Source organism: Triticum urartu, chromosome 7 (genome assembly GCF_003073215.2).
Source record: "Triticum urartu cultivar G1812 chromosome 7, Tu2.1, whole genome shotgun sequence".
Taxonomy (NCBI): domain Eukaryota; kingdom Viridiplantae; phylum Streptophyta; class Magnoliopsida; order Poales; family Poaceae; genus Triticum; species Triticum urartu.
The window spans coordinates 497,078,709-497,094,265 of NC_053028.1; the positions used below are offsets into that span (position 1 = coordinate 497,078,709).

Below are 15,557 nucleotides of genomic sequence, written 5' to 3' on the forward strand. Positions count from 1 at the left end.
GGATCGCGCAGGCGCCCTACGGCATGTGACAATGATCTTCACTCCGGATACAACAAATCCGGCCGGGCCGAACACAACAGACATAGCTCTTCCGAGCTGCGTCGTGATGTAGCCCAGTACAGAGGCGCCGCACACCCGCTATGCTTCACGAATGAAGTAATGGATCATAAAATCCCAGAGGGTTTCAAACCCGTAAACATCGAATCATACGATGGCACAACAGATCCGGCGGTATGGATCGAGGATTATCTCCTTCACATCCACATGGCACGCGGCGATGATCTACACGCCATCAAATACCTCCCGCTCAAACTTAAAGGACCGGCCCGGCATTGGCTTAACAGCTTGCCAGCAGACTCAATCGGTTCTTGGGAGGACCTGGAAGCCGCATTCCTCGACAACTTCCAGGGCACTTACGTGCGACCGCCGGATGCCGACGACTTAAGCCACATAATTCAGCAGCCAGAGGAATCGGCCAGACAATTCTGGACACGGTTCCTAACAAAGAAAAACCAGATAGTCGACTGTCCGGACGTAGAGGCCCTAGCAGCCTTCAAGCATAACATCCGCGACGAGTGGCTTGCCCGGCACCTGGGACAGGAAAAGCCAAAATCCATGGCAGCCCTCACGACACTCATGACCCGCTTTTGCGCGGGAGAAGACAGCTGGCTAGCTCGCAGTAACAACTTATCAAAGAACCCTGGTAATTCGGATACCAAGGACAAAAGTGGCAGGACACGTCGGAATAAGCAAAGACGTCGTGTTAACAGCGACAGCAATGAAGACACGGCAGTCAATGCCGGATTCAAAGGCTATAAATCCGGTTAGCGGAAAAAGCCATTCAAAAAGAATACTCAGGGCCCGTCCAGTTTGGACCGAATACTCGATCGCTTGTGCTAGATACATGGCACCCCCGAAAGGCCAGCCAATCACACTAACAGGGATTGTTGGGTGTTCAAGCAGGCAGGCAAGTTAAGGGCCAAAAACAGAGACAAGGGGCTGCACAGCGACGACGAGGAGCCCAAGCCGCCGAACAACAATGGATAGAAGGGCTTTCCCCCACAAGTGCGGACGGTGAACATGATATACGCAACCCACATTCCCAAGCAGGAGCAGAAGCGTGCGCTACGGGACGTATACGCGATAGAGCCAGTCGCCCCAAAGCTCCTGCCCGATCACTTTTGATCGAAGGGACCATCCCACTAGCATCCGTCATGGCGGCTTCGCCGCATTGGTTCTCGACCCAATCATTGACGGATTTCATCTTACAAGAGTCCTCATGGACGGCGGCAGTAGCCTGAACCTGCTTTATCAGGATACAGTGCGGAAAATGGGCATAGATCCCTCAAGGATTAAGCCCACAAGAACGACCTTTAAAGGCGTTATACCAGGTGTAGAAGCCAACTGTACAGGCTCAGTAACACTTGACGTGGTCTTCGGATCCCCGGACAATTTCCGAAGTGAAGAGTTAATCTTCGATATAGTCCCGTTTCGCAGTGGCTATCACGCCCTGCTCGCACGAACCGCATTCGCAAAGTTCAATGTGGTGCCGCACTACGCATATCTCAAGCTCAAGATGCCAGGCCCTCGAGGAGTAATTACGGTCAACGGAAACACCGAACGCTCCCTCCGTACGGAGGAGCATACGGCGGCTCTCGCAGCAGAGGTACAAAGTAGCCTTCTCAGGTAATTCTCCAGCCCGGCCATTAAAAAGCCAGACACTGCCAAGCGCGCCCGGAGTAACCCACAGCAGGACCGCCTGACACACTCTGAGCAAGCGTAGCAATGCGGCCCCAACCCCAGCTTTCGCGACATAGCGAAACCAGTACCTCGCGTACATAACTACGCCCTTGAAATACCATGGGCACAGGGGAAGGGGCACAATAACGGCACGCCCAAAATACGGCTTAAAACGTACTAGGGGCTGCCGGATTCTTTTTTTTAATTTTTTCTTACTTTCAGGACTCCATACTTCGGACGACCTGTTCGGCAATTCGACTGCCGCACAAACGATGCAAGATCCAGGGAGGCAGACAAGCCATGCCGCATTATGGAACTCCCAGGTGGTCTCTGTTACGAGCGGTATACCTGTTTTAAATACAATTCCGCGGCCTGCCCCTGGTCAGGACATACTGAATAGTCCAATATCTTTTGCTTACCGCACTATTTGTATCGTTCGGCTTTGATAAATAGCCTCTCTATAAACAATGCTTAGCTTCTTGTCTATTTTTTGCATTATCTTCTTTTCACATTTATGTTTATTAAATGACATGATTGCACCCGTACACCATGGTACGGCAAACATGCCAGGGGCTTCAGTACCCCTCATAATGGTGTGAGAAGTCCGTACACTTTCACAAGTGCGGCACCCCGAACTTATAGCACTATATGCATCGGCTCCGAATCATGATTTGGGTCAATAGTTGGGTTTGCCCGGCTCCTATGTTTTGGTGCCTTATGTTCTGCTCTATCGGCTAAGGTAGCACTAGGAGAACCACTGCGATTGTGCCCCGGTTCAACTGGGTTAAGCACCTCAGTGGAGAAAGCTAAAACTGACTGTCATGATGAGGCGAGAGACCGGTTGCTATTCGAGAGGTTTTTCGAGTCCCTAAAGACTTATGCCGCTTCGAGCGAGGAGCTAGCTTTGTTCGGCCAAGGCGTGGATAGCGCCCCGAACTCGGCCTTCCGAACTAGGGGCTTCGCCAAAATTTAAAATTATAGAGTTCTATGGCTAAGTGAGAGTGTTCAAGCATTATAGTCCGATTGCCTGGTTCGTTGTGCTGAGCGCCTCCCTCGAAGGACCCAACTATGGGAAAAAGAGCGCCCAAGTTTATCCCGAACACCCCAGCACTAGTGGCATGGGGGCAGAAGCCGACGACTGGCCATCTCTCAATTTTTTGATAAACAGCCGCACAGAAAGTAATATTTTAAATTCAATAAGCATTGCTTAGCGCATATGAATAAGTTTTTAGCGCACAGGATAAACACGAGCGAGTTCATTCAAAAATCACATCCTTGGTACATTCATCCGCCACAAGGCGGGCACCTACAAGAACATCCTTGTAGTAGTTCTCGGGCTTGCGATGCTCCTTCCCCAGCGGCGGCCCGTCCTTCACAAGCTTCTCACCGTCTAGCTTACCCCAGTGCACCTTTGCATGGGCAAGGGCCCGACGGGCACCTTCGATGCAGACGGAGCGCTTGATGACCTCGAGCCTCGGCCAGGCCTCCACCAGCCGCCGCACCAGCCCGAAATAGCTCCCAGGCAGGGCCTCTCCGGGCCACAGCCGAACTATGAAGCCCTTCATGGCCTGTTCGGCCGCCTTGTGGAGCTCGACCAGCTATTTCAGCTGGTCGCTCAAAGGCACAGGGTGTCCGGCCTCAGAATACTGAGACCAGAACACCTTCTCCGTCGAGCTGCCCTCTTCAGCTCGGTAGAATGCGGCGGCGACGGATACGCTGCGGGGAAGATCTGCGAATGCCCTTGGAGAGCTCCGGATTCGGGTAAGTAACAAGTAGTTTACTTTTATATTTCTGCTTTGCATGAAGAATGCCTTACCCTCTACTATCTTCCTCATCTCCTCCAACTCTTGGAGGGCCTTTTGGGCTTCGGCCTTGGCAGACTTGGCAGTCTCAAGGGCCGTCGCGAGCTCGGATGCTTGCGCCTTTGAATCAAGCTCCAAACTCTCATGTTTTTTCATGAGAGCCTGAAGCTCTTGCTGCACCTCGCCGACCTGAGCCCCAAGTCTGTCTCGCTCGGTGCGCTCCACGGCCGTTTTCTTTTCGGCTTCAGACAGCGCCTGCTTAAGGGTCGCCACCTCAGTCGTGGCCCCTACAATAAGCAGTACAATCCTGTTATTTTTTTGCAATCACGCCTTTTTATAGGCACTTTTTCTGTTAGCTATTTCTTACCTTCTCTCTCCTCGAGCCGCCGCTTGGCAAGGCCGAGCTCTTGCTCGGTCCGCTCGAGGTCCTGCTTCAGGACACCCACCTCCGCAATCAGTGCGACGGTGGATAGCAGCGAAGCCTGCATACGCATATTGACTCTTTTTGTTAGACTCTTGCGAAATTTAATTGATCCTCTATTCGGCTTTTCTTTCCGAACGCCAAACAGAGCATCAGGGGCTACTGTCTATGCGGTAATATTTTTACATATTTTTACTTACCTCGAAGCCTGTTAGAAGGCTAGTGCAAGCTTCAGTCAGTCCGCTCTTGGCGGACTGAACCTTCTGGATCACCATACTCATAATAGTACGGTGCCCCTCGTCGATGGAGGCGCCGTCAAGCACCTCCAGCAGATTGTCCGGCACCTCCGGTTGGACGGAGGCCGCCGGCTCAGAAGGCTTGCTCCTCTTGGAAGGAGTTCGCCTACCGCGGTCTGGAACTGTGGAAGATTCCGGCGCGGTGTCCGACACAAAGCCGGACTTGGAGCCCTGGGGGGCCTTATCCCCTTCACTCCTGGAGTCCGGGAGGTTGCCTTGCGGCTCCTCCGGGACCACCTCCTCCTGCCCCGGAGCTTGTCGTGACGCCACTTCAGCGTCGTCTGCAGTGCGGGGGGAGACAGCGAGCGGAACTGAGTTCACGTACGATGAGTCCAGGGAGCCGCCCGACGATTCGTCGAATTCGCCCCGGGGCGGACTGCATAATTACATTCGACATTAGGGAAAGCTGTGCAACAAAGGAACATCATGAGTTATTCTGATATCCGAACTTACGATTTCGCCGGACGCTTGGCCCTATTTGGCCACTCCTCTTTTCCCTCTTCGGCGTTGGGGGCGTAGTCCGGCGGAGGGGTCTTCCTTTTCCTAGACCCCTCGGCCTCCCCCGTTGGGGCGGCCTTCCTCTTCTCTCCTCCCTCCGCGGGGGGGGGGGGGGGAGGGTTTTCTTCTTCCTCCTCGTTTTCACGGGAAGAGGGCGTCTCGGACTCGCCGGATGACGAGTCCGGCACCACCACGTTGCGGGCACTCTTTCGAGTCCCCATGGCCTTCTTCTTCTTGGCCTTCTTCTCCGGCACCACATAAGGCGCCGGAACCAGCAGCTTCACTAGTAGAGCTAGGGCTGGGTCTTCGGGCAGCGGAGCCGGACAGTTAATCGGTCCGGATATCGCTCGCCAAGCCTGTCAAAGGTAAGGGAGTTTAGATCCCGCATAGAGTCAAGCTATGAAAAAAGCTTAACATCCTGTAAAAGGTGAAGATAGCTTACCTCGCTAGCGTGACGCTGCGAGCTATATCCGCGGTCCTCGGAAGCGGATGCGGGAGCCTCGACGCCCTTGAATAGCACCTTCCAGGCATCTTCGTACGTCGTGTCAAAGAGCCTGCTAAGGGTTTGGTGCTGCACCGGGTCGAACTCCCACAGATTAAAATCCCGTTGTTGGCACGGGAGGATCCGGCGGACGAGCATAACTTGGATTACATTAACAAGCCGGATTGGCTTGTTCACCAGGGACTGGATGCATGTTTGCAATCCGGTCACCTCTTTTTCGTCACCCCATGACAGGCCCATCTCTTTCCAGGACATAAGCCGCGTGGGGGGTCTGGATCGGACTCGGGGGCTGCGATCCAGTTCGGATCGCGTGGCTCGGTGATGTAAAACCACCCGGATTGCCACCCCTTTAGGGTCTCCACAAAAGAGCCCTCGAACCATAGGACGTTGGCCATCTTGCCCGCCATGGCGCCTCCGCACTCCGCCTGGCTGCCGCGCACCACCTTGGGCTTGACGTTGAAGGTCTTGAGCCAAAGGCCGAAATGAGGGCGGACGCAGAGGAAAGCCTCGCACACGACGATAAACGCCGAGATGTTGAGGATGAAGTTCGGGGCCAGATCGTGGAAATCTAGGCCGTAGTAGAACATGAGCCCCCGGACAAATGGGTGGAGTGGAAAACCCAGTCCGCGGAGGAAGTGGGGAAGAAATACTACCCTCTCATGGGGCCTTGGGGTAGGGAGAAGCTGCCCCTTTTGGGAAGCCAGTGCGCGATGTCCTTAGACAGGTATTCGGCCTTCCTTAGCTTCTTGACTTGGCCCTCCGTAGCGGAGGAGACCATCCACTTGCCTCCCACTCCGGACATTGCTGGAGAAGGTTGAGGCGGGAAGTGCGGGCTTGGGCGCTGGAGCTCGAGTGCGCAGGAGATGGATAGGCAAAGGAGGAAGAAGGCGTAGGTAAAAAGGTGGTTCCTTATCCCCTTATATGGGCGGATGCGGTTGTGCGTCCCCACCAGCCTAGTAAAACTCGCTTGCCTCCCAAGCGCCGTGATAAATGGCGCGGTTGGGTTACCCACGTCCGTATTGATGAGAATCCCGTAAAAGGGGTACACGATCTCTGCTTTGACAAGACGTGCCAAGGAAACCGCCTCACGAAACATGCTAAGGTGGAAAAGTAAAAACGATTCGAGTAAAGGACTTGGCCGTAGTGTGATGACGCACTGCGGAATACGTCAGCAGATTTGATTTGTGTTTATATCATTCTCTCTATGGCAATATGTGGAAGCTTATTTTGCAGAGCCTGACACTACTCTTGGTGTTTACAATCTTCTATGAAGGACTTGGAGGAGGAACCCGCCTTGCAATGCCGAAAACAATTTGCGCGCCGGACTCGTCGTCATTGAAGTCTGGTTCAGGGGCTACTGAGGGAGTCCTGGATTAGGGGGTGTTCGGGTAGCCGGACAATACCTTCAGCCGGACTCCTGGACTATGAAGATACAAGATTGAAGACTTCGTCCCGTGTCCGGATGGGACTTTCCTTGGCGTGGAAGGCAAGCTTGGTGATGCGGATATTCAAGATCTCCTACCATTGTAACCGACTCTATGTAACCCTAACCCTATCCGGTGTCTATATAAATCGGAGGGTTGTAGTCCGTAGGCAATCAACTCCATATACAACAATCATACCATAGGCTAGCTTCTAGGGTTTAGCCTCCTTGATCTCGTGGTAGATCTACTCTTGTACTACCCATATCATTAATATTAATCAAGCAGGACGTAGGGTTTTACCTCCATCAAGAGGGCCCGAACCTGGGTAAAACATCGTGTTCCCTGCCTCCTGTTACCATCCGGCCTGGACGCACAGTTCGGAACCCCCTACCCGAGATCCGCCGGTTTTGACACCGACAGTGGAGTTGAGCCCCAAAGAAGTTTAAAAAACCCCGGAAGAAAGGATGAGGAAGCAGTGAGAATCCGCGATCTACATGGGTGGCGAGGAGAACACACTCACCCTTCCTTGGCTGCGGCTCGGTTTCATTCCCCGGGAGCCGTGCCAACTTGTGGGGATCGGTCCCCCCTCCACCAGGTCATCGAGGTCGTCCTGGGTGATTGTCGAGCGGATCCAGTCGCCCTGGATCCAGCCCGGCAGCAGGCCGGATCTCGACGAGGACCCGCCTCGACTGGTCCGCTTGCCCTTCGCCTTTGCGGTCGCCTTCTTTGCGCGTTCCAGCGCCACCGTCTTCTCTTTCCCCATGGCGACGGATCGAGCCCGAGCGAGAGTCCGACGACAAGAGCAGAAGCGAGTGCGGCAGAGAGATTGGGAGAAGAAGAAGAAAGAATGGGAGCGCACGGGGCAGAGGCCTGGTCCGGGACCTTTTATAAGGTCGACACCCGAGTGACTGACCGGTGGACCCAGGAAATATAAACAAATCCCGCAACAGTCGCGCGCGCAGTACGTGGCGAAAAAGGTGGCGCGGGGATCGAGGAGACTTGCCTAATCCGTCCCGATAACCTCGGTTCCGTCCGTTTGGCGCACTTCCCAAAATTCGAATCCCGCGAGATCCGCGGAGAGCAGAACAACCTGTCAGACTGAAGACAAACATCCTCTACATCATCATTCGGAATTCTATCATGGAAATTCACTCGACAAAAATCAAGAATGGACCAAGGCGACTGAGAAAGGTGTCGACGTCGTCACCTCAACTCATTGTTCCAAAACAAGATATACTCATAACACAAAGAATGGGTCGGAAGTGTTCCCAACTCCTTCCCCACTCAAACCCTGATCCATTCGAGGGCTAATGATGAAGCTATGTACCTAGGGTAGGGTCATGGATCTGTCCAACATACCCTCCCCAAGGACATCTCTACAAAGAATCAGAAGCAGTCGAAGAGAAACCATCATCCACTCGACCGTGAAGATATACTCACTCGACCACCTTGAAGACACTCGACCACCAGAAGATGAGAAACCTTCCACTCTGCAACAGTCAGGACTTAAACCATAGCTTTATGGGCATTTAATACACTTTACTGCAGACGTTACCAGTAAGGCTCCTCCTTTATGAACATTGAACCCTGTGTAACGGAGGGGAGCAGGGGTTCTGGCGCACTCTATATAAGCCACCCCCTCCTTTGGGACAAGGGTTCGCACTTTCTGTAATTCACACACATATATTCAGTCGACCGTCTCAGGGCTCTGAGACGTAGGGCTATTACTTCCTCCGAGAAGGGCCTGAACTCGTAAAACTCGTGTGTACAACTCCTCCATAGCTAGAATCTTGCCTCTACATTCTCACCCCCCCCCTATTCTACTGTCAGTCTTAGAACCACGACAATGACGGCGGTGCGCCTTCGGCTTGCTTCAGTGCTTGTACTCGTCGCTAGATGTTCTACGAATCTGGATATAATTTTTATTATTTCTGATATTTGTTGTACTGCCATGACTGAAGATGAATAGATTGAAAAAAAATCGTAAAGGAGAATTTGATTAGTTTTGGGCGCCCGTGCACCCGCTTTAAGCCGCCTTTCCAACCGCCAAGGGCCGTACTTTTCCCGTGCACACACTCCGCAGTCACACACACCACCACCGTCCGGCGCCTATTAGACGCCCACGACAGGCCATTGCCCCATCATCCCATCCACACTCGCAGCCATACACACGACACAACACACTGTCCGTTCGTCCGTCCGTCCGACCGACGGAGAGCGCGAGAGGCACACACCGCTTCCTCCTCCTTTGCTCGGCGCGAACAAGGACATGTCGTCATCCTCAGCGGCTCCCATGGAGCGGCACCACTCCATCGACGCGCAGCTCCGCCTCCTCGCCCCCGGCAAGGTCTCAGAGGACGACAAGCTCGTCGAGTACGACGCCCTCCTCGTCGACCGCTTCCTCGACATCCTCCAGGACCTCCACGGCCCACACCTCCGCGAGTTCGTACGTACTCTTAATCCGTACTTTCCACTGACCTTTCCCTCCCCTGCCGCGCATGAGAGCCTGCCTGACCTCGCCGGCCGGCCGTCGCTCGCTGCAGGTGCAGGACTGCTACGAGGTGGCGGCGGAGTACGAGGGCGACCGCGACGCGGCGCGGCTGGACGAGCTCGGCGGCAGGCTCACGGGGCTGGCCCCGGCCGACTCCATCGTCGTGGCCAGCTCCTTCTCCCACATGCTCAACCTGGCCAACCTCGCCGAGGAGGTGCAGATCGCGAACCGCCGCAGGAACAAGCTCAAGCGCGGGGACTTCGCGGACGAGGCCTCCGCCACCACCGAGTCGGACATCGAGGAGACGCTCAAGCGGCTGGTGTCCGACCTGGGCAAGACCCGCGAGGAGGTGTTCGACGCGCTCAAGAACCAGACCGTCGACCTCGTCTTCACCGCCCACCCCACGCAGTCCATCCGGCGGTCGCTCCTCCAGAAGCACGGCAGGTCGATTTTTTTCTTTGAAATTATAGTCCATTGAGCCCGGCTGCCTTAAAATGAACAGGGTAAATTTCTGCTGCATTTCGAAGCTTATTAACAGAGTAATCGAGCTTCTGTACGCGCAGGATACGGAATTGCCTGAGGCAGCTGTACGCCAAGGACATCACCGCCGACGACAAGCAAGAGCTCGACGAGGCTCTTCAGAGAGAGGTACAGTATATACTATGTTCCACAACCACAACCATACATGCATCGCTTGATGTAGAGGCTGGGGTTATTCCTCCTCTTCGAAGAAAAAACACAATCATATATGCATGCATGAGAATTTTGCTTTTTAAATCCAAAATGTTGGACAAATGTTTCCTAGGAGCACCGCCATCAATTTTGCAATTGCTGCTCAACGCCATCATAATTTCGAATCCACCAAACCAACCGAGTGGTCCATAATGTTATTGTTTGAGGCGAACCGTGCTGTTCTTGTCAGTCTGAGGGGTGTAGGAACCATGCTGTTTTCTTTTGTGGTGAATATACTAGCATGGTGACATGCTGGAGTTGTCCCTTCCTCAGTCGTCTCCTGCCATCTTGATCTTTCTGTTCAATCATCTACAGTGATGGAATGATTAAGATTAAATGTGTGGACACGTGGCGTCTAAGGGAATTCTTGAGCATATACGCTTCCACTTTACAATATATACTGTAATTAACAGAGTTTTAGTTCATCTTCCCTTTGGTTTTGCATTAAAGAAAGAGCATATGCCTTTGCATGAATCGCCAATGGTATGATGTGGTATATTGTACTGGCTCGCCAATGGTATGCTGTATATTATACTGGCTATTTGTATGAAGTGCCGTGATTGACTTCACTAGATCCATGTAGTTGACGAATCAGAGGATTCTTTGGTTTTCCTATAGAAAAGTAATGTCATAGTTGTGTGCCACTTACTATAAAAAAGAGTATTTTCCTGGCAAGATGTCATGAACAGAAATTTCATAGTAATTGAGTAATCTTCTGGGGTGGACTATGATTCCACCTGTTATTTCCGCACTTCTGATTATAATTTACCTTTTAAGTTTCAATGAGATGTCGACAAATTCATTGAGTTTCAATAATTTGAGTAGACGTCAAATTTTTTGTCCTTTGGTCAAAATATTTCAGCCATTTCAGTAGTACACATGAATTCAAATAATCATCAAAATATTTTGTAATATTTTCAAAGTTTTGGTTGAATTTCAAGGGAATGTTCGGTCATTTGGCCGAAATGCAAAAGAAATCACTTAAATTCACTGAATTTTGGCGACTTCGGTTGTGGTCGAAATATTTCAAAAATTGGAATTCAAGACCACTTTGTATACTTATACTATAAATATTGATTGTCTTAGTTTTAAATGTCTCCACCACAAGCCTCTATTAATATGAGATAACTATCATGGGGCTCCGACATTAATTGACTTGTCAATTCCTCACCTGCAAAATAAGGGAATACTGCTCAATCCTTAGGAGTTCAGACAAACAGTTTGGTTTAGTAGGATCCTCAACACTACAGGGAAATGCTGCTGTGTTGCAGAACAACCCTCGAGATTTAGAATGATGCTTCGGAAAAAATATTTGCTTCAGTAGGGTTTAGACTTTTGGTTAAATTTTCTTTTTATTTCGGTCCTCACCGAAATATCCATTTTCAGGAATTACTTTACAGTTATTGTGCACAACTTTCATTGCATTTAGATGAAGCCCAACAATTTTTTATTTCATTTAATTTTATACTTTGAGATGAAAATTAATTGGTACCTACCAAAATTTCAGAAATTGTCAAATTTTGAGCACCCGCAGGCTACAGCTATACATAAATATGACCGAATCAGTTGCTTTGCATTGGAAGTATAGTTATTTGTTCATAAAATTGTCACACTACACCACCATTTGGAAAATTCTTCATTGCCACCACGACATTATTTTAAACTTGTGAGAAAGTAGGTCTTTCTGGCAAAAATGTACATCGATTAAAAACAGCTTGATTAAATGGTGGGCAAGCGTGTCAAGGTTCTTGTAAAAATTATTACATTGTTTGTACTTTGTACACACCAGATCCTACTTTTGGTGAACAATGTAGCCCCCTTCGTCTAACCTACATTCCCTACCACCATTTTACGTACTACGTTTATTTTCTCACTGAACCATGCAATTCGAATGTTATAAGTATTTGAATGCTGTTTTCCAGGTAAGAAATCTGCTAAAATCCGGAATATTTATCTTTATATCTTATATTTATCTTCTTCTGCCATAAACTAGTAATCGTATTTTTGCTAATTTGGTTGGGCAAATCTTAACGCCTTATGTTGGCCCCTTGCAGATTCAAGCTGCTTTCCGAACTGACGAAATCCGGAGAACACAGCCTACTCCACAGGATGAAATGCGTGCCGGGATGAGTTACTTCCATGAAACAATATGGAAGGGTGTACCCAAGTTCCTACGCCGTGTGGACACAGCTCTTAAGAATATTGGAATCGACGAGCGACTTCCATACAATGCTCCTCTAATTCAGTTCTCTTCTTGGATGGGTGGTGACCGCGATGGTGAATTTCTCTTCCCATGTGTTGTTTCTATTTAACTCTGTTTATTTTTCCTTGAGGGGCCAACTCTATTTAACTCTGTATAAATATTGGGTGTCAATTACAACTATTTTTCTCAGTCTTGGTGGTAACACCTTTTTCTGAAACTCTGTCACTGGTTATATAGGAAACCCCAGAGTCACACCGGAGGTGACAAGGGATGTATGCCTGTTGGCCAGAATGATGGCTGCTAACTTGCACTTCTCACAGATTGAAGAGCTCATGTTCGAGGTATAGCTTGAAAGTTTCTCCATCCCCATCTTGCTTTGCCCGTTTAGTTCCCTCTGTTTGCAGGATCAAATGCCAATTGCTTTTTATGTACATTTGGCAGCTCTCCATGTGGCGATGCAACGATGAACTTCGTGTCCGCGCTGAGGAACTACACCGCGCTTCAAAGAAAGCTGAAAAACATTACATAGGTGAGACAAAGTAGTTTTTTTTTATCCATTTCAAAAATTATTTTGCATCCCTGTACCAGTGTGTTGTTTCAAGGATCTTTAATTGCCATCCGTGGTTATTTTGCCTTGTCAATCAGTTTAGCTTTGACAGTCGTGTGCAATACTATTCGTCATGAATTTGCCCTGCTAATCCTGTCTATTTCAATACTAAAAACGTGAGCTGTTGATGCAGAGTTCTGGAAGCAAGTTCCCCCAACTGAACCTTACCGTGTGATACTGGGCTATGTGCGGGACAAACTGTACTACACGCGCGAACGTTCCCGCCATCTTCTCACCAGTGGAACTTCTGACATCCCCGCGGACTCCACCTTCACCGATGTCGAGCAGGTAACCAAACCAGCACGCGTCCATGGCGATCCATCCATCCATTGTTCCCGCATGTGGTTATGATCGTTGTGATGTTGTTGATCATAACACATTTTCCTTTGTGATCCGACAGTTTCTGGAGCCCCTCGAGCTGTGCTACCGGTCACTGTGCGATTGCGGCGACAAGACCGTCGCCGACGGGAGCCTCCTCGACTTCCTGCGCCAGGTGTCCACCTTCGGCCTGTCCCTCGTCAAGCTCGACATCCGGCAGGAGTCGGACCGGCACACCGACGCGCTGGACGCGATCACCGCGCACCTCGGCATCGGCTCGTACCGCTCGTGGCCCGAGGAGAAGCGGCAGGAGTGGCTGCTGTCGGAGCTGAGGGGCAGGCGCCCGCTGTTCGGCGGCGACCTCCCCATGACCGAGGAGGTGGCCGACGTCCTCGGCACGTTCCGCGTCCTCGCCGAGCTCCCGCCGGACTGCTTCGGCGCCTACATCATCTCCATGGCCACGGCGCCGTCCGACGTGCTCGCCGTCGAGCTCCTCCAGCGGGAGTGCCACGTGGGGCACCCCCTCCGGGTGGTGCCGCTGTTCGAGAAGCTGGCCGACCTGGAGGCGGCCCCCGCGGCCGTCGCGCGGCTGTTCTCGATCGACTGGTACATGGACCGGATCGGCGGCAAGCAGGAGGTCATGATCGGCTACTCCGACTCCGGCAAGGACGCCGGCCGCCTGTCGGCGGCGTGGCAGCTGTACAAGGCGCAGGAGGAGCTGGTCAAGGTGGCGAAGCAGTACGGGGTGAAGCTGACCATGTTCCACGGGCGGGGCGGCACGGTCGGCAGGGGCGGCGGGCCGACCCACCTGGCCATACTGTCCCAGCCGCCGGAGACGGTGAACGGGTCGCTCCGCGTGACGGTGCAGGGCGAGGTGATCGAGCACTCGTTCGGCGAGGAGCACCTCTGCTTCCGGACTCTGCAGCGGTTCACGGCGGCCACCCTGGAGCACGGCATGCACCCGCCGGTCTCCCCCAAGCCCGAGTGGCGCGCGCTCATGGACGAGATGGCCGTCGTGGCCACCGAGGAGTACCGCGCCATGGTCTTCAAAGAACCACGATTCGTCGAGTACTTCAGATCGGTACGTACTATATATGCTCATGACAAGATCTTCCGGAAAAATCAAATCCATTTTCTCTCTTGTGTAGGCGACACCTGAGACAGAGTACGGCAGGATGAACATCGGCAGCCGGCCGTCGAAGAGGAAGCCGAGCAGCGGCATCGAGACGCTGCGCGCCATCCCGTGGATCTTCGCCTGGACGCAGACGAGGTTCCACCTGCCCGTGTGGCTCGGGTTCGGCGCCGCGTTCAAGCACATCATGCAAAAGGACATCAGGAACGTCCAGGCTCTCAGGGAGATGTACAACGAGTGGCCCTTCTTCAGGGTCACGCTGGACCTTCTGGAGATGGTGTTCGCCAAGGGAGACCCCGGCATCGCCGCGCTCTACGACGAGCTGCTCGTCGCCGACGAGCTCAAGCCCCTCGGGGAGCAGCTGAGGAGCAACTTCGAGGACACCAAGAAGCTGCTCGTCCAGGTGAGCGAGATTCACATTCCAGCTAGCTCCACATTTCATGGCGGTTTCTAACCATCGTCTCTTGTGGTGCAGGTTGCTGGACATAGGGACGTGCTTGAAGACGACCCGTACCTGAAGCAGCGTCTGCGGCTGCGCGACCCGTACATCACCACCCTCAACGTGTGCCAGGCCTACACGCTGAAGCGGATCAGGGACCCCAGCTTCCAGGTGACGGCGCAGCCGCCGCTGTCCAAGGAGTTCGCCGACGAGAACCAGCCGGCGTCGCTGGTGAAGCTCAACGCGGCGAGCGAGTACGCGCCGGGGCTGGAGGACACGCTCATCCTCACCATGAAGGGCATCGCCGCCGGCATGCAGAACACGGGCTAGATTCAGATTGCCAAGGTTTTTTGCTGTGTGCTTGAATCTGCGGAGTGCTGAAGGCACCAGCTATCCCTGCGCCTTCTTCTTGTTTTGGCGAATATGAATAAAATTGTCAAAATAATGTATAGATGCGTGACTGATGTATAAACAGTATAAAATCTTCTGTGCGGATAATGGCACATAAAGTCATAAACTCGATATATACTCTTTCAAGGGCATCACCAACTAGGACCCCTGAAACAAACAAGGTACGGAGCCGGCCATCCAATCGTATCTGCATACACTCTGAAGCGAAGTTGATCAAGCCGCACGACTTTCATACAAACCAAATGATTTTCGTCTAAACCGGACCAAAATCATTACATTTTTGACATATTTCAACTAAATTATAGTGGACTAGGCTTTTTTTAACCTATTCTAAGTAATCGTCGGCTACGGTAGCCTCCGTGTCCCACAACATGTCTTTCCCATGTCCGGCAAGCTCGTTTGGTCGGGCATGAGGCCCGGGAAGCGAAGTTGTGGGAGGGGAGGAATAGGAGCAGCCTTCGTGGACCCAAGCCATGGCGGCAGCCCATGTGCTACTCTTCCTCGTCGGAGTCCACCGTGTCGACGGCATCGGGCGTGGACG

The 15,557-nt window shown here is 52.1% G+C and overlaps 1 protein-coding gene across 1 annotated transcript; it reads left to right on the forward strand.

Annotated features, from left to right (window-relative positions):
• The first annotated feature begins 8,811 nt into the window (after window positions 1-8,811).
• On the forward strand, window positions 8,812-15,129 carry LOC125520902 (phosphoenolpyruvate carboxylase 1-like). Its single transcript, XM_048685942.1, has 10 exons — window positions 8,812-9,129; window positions 9,227-9,618; window positions 9,738-9,822; window positions 11,961-12,183; window positions 12,347-12,450; window positions 12,551-12,638; window positions 12,850-13,004; window positions 13,117-14,115; window positions 14,183-14,569; window positions 14,642-15,129. The coding sequence occupies exons 1-10, from the start codon at window positions 8,953-8,955 to the stop codon at window positions 14,933-14,935; spliced, it is 2,904 nt and encodes a 967-aa protein (XP_048541899.1). The 5' UTR covers window positions 8,812-8,952; the 3' UTR covers window positions 14,936-15,129.
• The last annotated feature ends 428 nt before the right edge of the window (window positions 15,130-15,557 follow it).